General features: G+C 39.7%; 1 protein-coding gene across 1 annotated transcript; it reads left to right on the top strand.

The window, feature by feature from the left end:
- Positions 1-111: 111 nt before the first annotated feature.
- Positions 112-4244, top strand: mrpl22 (mitochondrial ribosomal protein L22). Its single transcript, XM_042008449.1, has 7 exons — positions 112-220; positions 320-362; positions 1211-1346; positions 1509-1574; positions 3246-3323; positions 3523-3592; positions 3972-4244. Exons 1-7 carry the CDS (start codon positions 196-198, stop codon positions 4178-4180), a joined length of 627 nt encoding a protein of 208 aa, XP_041864383.1. The 5' UTR covers positions 112-195; the 3' UTR covers positions 4181-4244.
- Positions 4245-6672: the final 2428 nt, after the last annotated feature.

Genomic DNA, 6672 nt, shown 5'->3' with positions numbered 1-6672 from the left:
TCAAGCCATGCGGAGTTTGCTATTCTGGAACCAGAATTACAGTGTGTTTGCGATTTATTTTATTACTAATAATTAAGCATTTAAAACATACAAGACTTTCCAATGCTTTCATACGTACATAAAAATAATTAACAGCCAAGCGAATGTTGCTTACCAACATAACAGCCGTAAAGCGCAGCGTCGGGAAAATCCAACATGGCGGCCGCAATGAGAGGACACGGTGAGATAAATTAAGCATAAATGATCAGGAATTAGCTTTTTTATGATTAAATTTAACATTTTGCTATATTTGTTTTAATGCGTTCGCGTTTGCTTTCAGGTGTCGCTTTTATGAGAAACATCCCAGGGCTGTTACAGTCCAGGTAAGTCAATTGATTAATGTGCCTGTAATGCTAACAGTCTCAACAGAAGGACGAACTCAGCTCAGATTGGCATCTTGTACTCGTTACATCCAAATCATGAGACAATAAATTTGTTTTTGTCACGTCAGATATATTAAACATGCATTTTTCCCCTACTCGTTTCGCTTTGTAAAATGTAAAGTTAAAGTAATCATTCAGTTAACATGTTGTTTTAAAGACAAACTTTAATCGAACACAAGATAAACACAACATTCAAAGTTCGGTTTCTCCTTTATTTTGTGTGATAATGCTCAAGTTGCCTTCAATGGTTGCAGCTCAGTTTAACAGCTATTCCATTACTACTGAGAAATATTGCAGATTTTGTTGCTGAAATTAGCAAAGTTTTACCTTGTAGAATGCTAGCTGTGATGTAGTATTCAGGTTCGGCCTTTTTTCATTTTTAATATTTTGTTTAATAAAAACTGAGCCAACATGCTCAACAGTGTTAAAACCACGTAAATCTACTTCCCGTAATTCAGTGTGGATTTAGGAACACATTTAATTTCATTACATACCTCTGGTTTAGTAATTTTAGGTTGTCTTGGGCTTTTCTATGTACTGATGTAGCTAGAGACCATTTCAGAGGGTCATTAAAGAACTTTGTTTTGCCTTTTAGAAATATTTTGGAGCAAAATGTTTGAGTATAGAAGTTGTTTGCAATTACCTTCACTTATTTATTTAAGATAATACTTTATTCTTCCCCTAGACTGGGAAATATGGGTGTTACAACAACAAGTAGCAGCCAAAAATGTTTTAAAGTAAAATAAAATATTTGAAATATAATGTCCTCTTTCTTCTCCATCTCTCAGGTTACAGATTGTGAGTGGTGCATCACAGCAGCTCTCATGTCTCCACACCAGCACTTCAGTGGAATCAAGGCACTGGGAGAGGCGTAATCTGACAGTATATCCACCTCAGTTGCCAGATGAACCTCGCAGACCAGCAGTAAGTCTCAGCCAGAATACAACATGACTCTTAGATTGAGACATCCCTAGGTCACTTGTAACTTTCATAGTCATTGGCTTAATATTTGTTAATGAATAAAACAGTAAAACAGTTGGTTCTTTTTTTTTAACAAGTTTCTCAACACTTTGATTCTTTGTACAGGAGATCTACCACTGCAGGAGGCAGATAAAATACAGCAAAGACCACATGTGGTACCTGGCCAAAATGGTAAGGTCTGCCACTGGGACTGATGTTGCACTGCATCTAATGACATTTCCACCCTACTGCTGCATGAAAACTGAAAATAATTCTGAAAGCTAAATCAGATGGAGTACAATGGAAGCAAGTAGAGTAAAGATGACCCTCTTTCTAATGTATCAAAACATCATATAAAAGAAAAAAATCACAATATTGACTGGACCATGTCTAATCTGACTCTAGAATACTTTGGTATCCAGAGGAATTCATGGTCTACTAGATCGGTGTTTCTCAATCCTTCCCCTCGGGGTCCCCTGCCCTGCATGTTTTCTAGGTTTCCAACTCCAGCACACCTGACTCTGATCAGTTGAACTGCTCATCAACATTTATGCAATCCTGCTAAGGAGTCCTTCATTTATGTCAGGTGTGTTGGAAACGTCTAAAGCTTGCAGGGCAGGGGTCTCCATATGACCAGGGTTGAAAAAGGCTGCACTAAATCACTGGAAGGTGTACAGGTCCTTTTGCTGCAAAACAAGCCCAAATCATCATCCCTCTACCACCGTGCTTGACAGTTGCTACGAGGTTGTTGTGCTGACAAGCTTTTTTTCTTTTTTCTTTTTTTTTCTTCCCCCCATTCTAACCAAATGTCTTCAACATGGTCTGGTCTCTCCAAAGGACGTTGTTCCAGAAGTCTTGAGGTCTTTGTTCAGATGCAGCTTTGCAAACATAAGCTGTGCTGCCATGTTTTTTTTTTTTGAAAGAAGAGGCTTTCTCCTGCAACTCTTTTTTTAAATTGTTCTGTCATGAACTTAACATGCAAAGTGAGGCCTGCGGAGTCTGAGGTCTGAGATGTCGCTCTTGAGTTTTTTACTTTTTCTGAACATTACACTGTGTGATCTTGGTCTGAAGTTGCTGTGGCATCCCATCCAGCAAAGACTGGGAGCTCTCTTAAAGGTTTCTGTCCTAAATGTTGTGAATAATCTCTCAGTAGAATGATGAACCCCAAAATACTTGGAAATGGCCTTACAGCCCCTCCCAGATTGATGATCAAGATTACTGCTGATATCTTTCCTCCTTGGCATTATGTTGACACATACCTAAATCCTGCAGCGCAACAAACTGATAAAACTTCTGCTTTTATTGAGGAGCTTACACTGATGACCTCATTATCAAGTGCATTTGATCAGCAGCACGTGGTTGCTACCTGTTCAATTCCTATAGAAGCTGTAGGGATGGACTTTGTAAATCTGCTCTGACTTGTGTGGAGTAGTTTACTTAGTTTTTCCACAAACTGCCTCTATATTTTTAGCTTAGTTTTTATATTTCAATAACAACCCATTGTTACATGTCATGGTGGTAGTCATATATTTACCTTATTTTAAGACCTGATGAGGACCAGATGTTTTTTTTTTGTTTGTTGTTTGTTGTTTTTTTTGTTTTTTTGGTGTTTTGATCCATTTAACTTTAGAATTGAAAGAGGATGCAATATGTTTTATCATTGTTGTAAATATATTATTTGATTGATGGAACAAAACAAGCATATTTTTTTTATTAGTTTCAGTCTTTTCTGCACTCTGAGGAAAAATGCTCTGCTCTGGTACTGGACCCCCACACCCTCCCCTCTGTCCACCTGCTGGCCTGACAGCGGTGCAGAAACATTTCTGTGGTTGTTTTTAATCAAATTGTGTTTTTCCGTTGCAGATCCGAGGGATGAGTATCGACGAGGCCATCACACAGCTAGAATTCAATGACAAGAAAGGGGCAAAAGTTATGAAGGAGGTTTGTAGCTGTATGTGCATCCTAGATGTCTCAGCATGGATCTGTGCTGGATAAAATTAGAAGCAGCACTCACTAATTCAGTAATTCCTAATTACAGTTTTTTTTAACCTTTCATCACACATTTATTTATTGAGTAAACCTCACGTACCCATGCACGTACAGGTTCATGTATGACTGTAATTTTCTGTTTTTGTTTCAGGTTCTTCTAGAAGCTCAGGAGATGGCGGTGAAGAATCATAATGTGGAGTATAAATCTAACCTTTATGTAGGTGAGTGTCAGAACCTCCAATTAGATCTGCTTTCAAACTTAAACATAGTGATATGCTGTTTATTTAGACTCAGAAGTTTCTCTAGACAGACTTTTTCAACCTAAAACAACCTGCAAATCTCAAATTAGTCACTTTGTGTTGTCAGCTACAGAGCCGAAAGCAGGAAAATCAACAAAAAAATGGAGAAAATGACTAGAAAGGTAGATTTTATTTTAGATGCGGGACAAAGTAATTCATGTTGCTATGCTGATAAGCCTGAACTCTATCTTTTTTCATTTTGACCTGTTCTTGTTCAAGGACATCTCTGCAAATGAAATGAGTTGTGTCTCTTATTCATCTCTCTTCATCACACTGCTTCCCGCCTTCTCCTCTCCTGCAGCCGAGTCCTTCTCCGGCAAAGGGACATACCTGAAGCGGATCCGTTACCATGGTAGGGGCATGTTTGGCATCATGGACAAGGTTTACTGTCACTATTTTGTCAAACTGGTGGAAGGATCACCACCCAAAACGGAGCCAAAGACGGGCTTCGACCAGGCCAAAGAGTACGTCCAGAACCTGAAGAAACGAACCATCACCCACAGCCTGTAGATCATTCTGTTAAACTAAATGTTTATGTATCATTTGATATTTATAAATACAAAAGAAAAAATGGTTTAATGCGTCATGAGATTTTATTGCTCCCCACACACAGCTGTTTACTATCCACTTTTCCTGTTAATTATAAACTACGTATTTTGTAAGTGTAATGTGAAGTCCGGGATAACTTCACGTTACACTTACAAAATAAATTAAATACATGTGAGATTTGTAAAGCGGACGTTGCATACTACGGAAGTACGTCTGCAATGCTCGAACATTTAAAGAGGAGGCTCGTCTGACTTACATAACAACCTTATGCAAGATTTCAAAGCTGAAAGTGAAACGAGCCATTTAATAATTATGAGATACATAATCTGATAAGGTAGTGACCGAAAGAACCAAGATCACAAATACAAGCGGCCAAAATGAGTTTTCTTCGCAGGGTGGCCGGCTTTCCCTTACAGATAGAGTGAGAAGCTCGGTGAAACGGGAGGGGCTCAGAATAGAGTTGCTGCTCCTTCACATCAAGAGGAGCCAGATGAGGTGACTCGGGCATCTCGTCTGGATGTCTCCCTGGTGAGGTGTGCTGGGCACGTCCCACAGGAAAGAGGCCCCGGGGACAACCCAGGACACGCTGGATGGACTACATTTCTCGGCTGGCCTGAGAACGCCTCGGGATCCCCCCTGATGAGCTGGTGAATGTGGCCGGGGAGAGGGCAGTCTGGGTTTCCCTGCTTAGGCAGCTGCTCCTGCAACCCGACTCCGGATAAGCGGCAGACAATGGATGGATGGATAATCCGATTAGTTATTTTAATAGTCGACATGTTGACTACCAGAATAGTCATCAGTTGCAGCCCTAATTGTAACTGAGTATATATACTTCATATAACAAGGTGATTAACGAGAAGGATTAATTATGTGTTTTAAGAAGTGGTTTTAGAGGATTGAGAAAGATGGCTGAATCAGACCATGCCGTGTCAAATTATGCTGATGGCAGACAGGCGAGAATGCTTCTTTTTTTGAGCTAAATAGAGAACTGGAAAGAAAAATAAGGATAGGGAACTAAGAAAAAGCTAAGGCATATTTTTTCAAGCCACATTTCATGAGAGCAGAGCTGCTGTTAACCAGCTTGTCTGGTAACTGCTGATAGGGCCACTCGGTTGGTTGTGTTACACTAGGAAGCAGGGTAGGCTGTAGGAGAAAGGCAGTTAGTAGCCAGGAGTGTCTCCTCACCTCCAGCTTAAATAAGGTTTAGTCCAACTTAACAGGGCGAGACCCTTTAAGGCCTGAGATTTGAGAGATGGAGACCAGAGCAGACCCCCTTTTACAGGGGTATCAAACATGGTAAATTTCCCCTTCTTTTTATTCATTTTTTGCAGTTTGAAAAAATTCATTACTTTTTTTGTACTTTATATGTAATTAGTTTCTTTATGTATTTTCCAGATGCTGAGGAAGAACACCCACTTCCTTAATTTGTCACAAGGGTAAGATTGCTGACCCAAGAGCAGACGGGAACCTACAGTGAGAAGAACTAAGAAGTTTTATTGACTTGAAGGCATATTACGGTGAAACTGGTTGAGTGGTTGGAACGGCAAGCAGGCAGACAAAAGACGTTTCGGCTCCTCTGGTTGATTTTGTTAGTGCTTTGCTTGCAGGGAGGTGAGGTAAGTCTAACAGTGGTTGGATCCAAAGGTTTCTTTGGCTTCGGTAGTTGTTTTTTACATGTTATAAGTTCACCACTGGCATCAAATGGTGGGTTGGCTCAGTTGCGTAAGTGTCCATCTCCCATGTGGGAACCAAGGGTTCAAGTCCCTGGCCTGGAGTTCATTGCCTTGTTCTTTTGATTATATACAAAACAGGAACATTATCAGATGTCATTTAAAGCAGGGAGCAGGTCAGTCTGTAAAATGACACCACTGGGGATTCGACAGGTTCACTGCACCACCGAGCTCTTTGAAACAAATGTCAGTAAGGTAAATCATTTCATTCAATTCAATTGTTCTGTCAGGAAAATGGAAAGAGTTTTATATTATGGTGATGAGCACATAATGTGCTCTTGTGTATATATTGAAGAAGGTTTATTATCAGCTTTTTAAAAAAGTCCTGGTTTATGTAAATTGGTTTGTCTTGTATGTGAAATGTGCTGTATGACTAAACCTGCCTTGCCTTGCTTCATCAAGCGTCTGTTTTCAGCCTGATTCGATGATTTCAGGATGGGAATACATTTTTCTTGGGAAAGATGGCGGATCGAACAATGATTAATAAATTTAGATATTGAATATGGACATTGCTCTGCAGATGTAGTCGTCGTTAGAAGTTACTGGTAAATAGTGGAATGAAAAGGAGCAGATTATATTGGCGTTTTGTAAGATTTTATCTTGAATTTGTTTATGTGACAACGATGAGACTGTGGTCCATTTGTTGTGTAAAAGTAGTGCTACTGGGTGCGAGAAAAAAAAAAAAAGGAGATTTGCTGACATCACTTCCGTGCACTTGACTGC

Source organism: Melanotaenia boesemani, chromosome 15 (genome assembly GCF_017639745.1).
Source record: "Melanotaenia boesemani isolate fMelBoe1 chromosome 15, fMelBoe1.pri, whole genome shotgun sequence".
NCBI classification, from domain to species: domain Eukaryota; kingdom Metazoa; phylum Chordata; class Actinopteri; order Atheriniformes; family Melanotaeniidae; genus Melanotaenia; species Melanotaenia boesemani.
The sequence above is the reverse complement of the archived record's forward strand: the minus strand, read 5'-3'. Positions and strand labels throughout refer to the sequence as shown.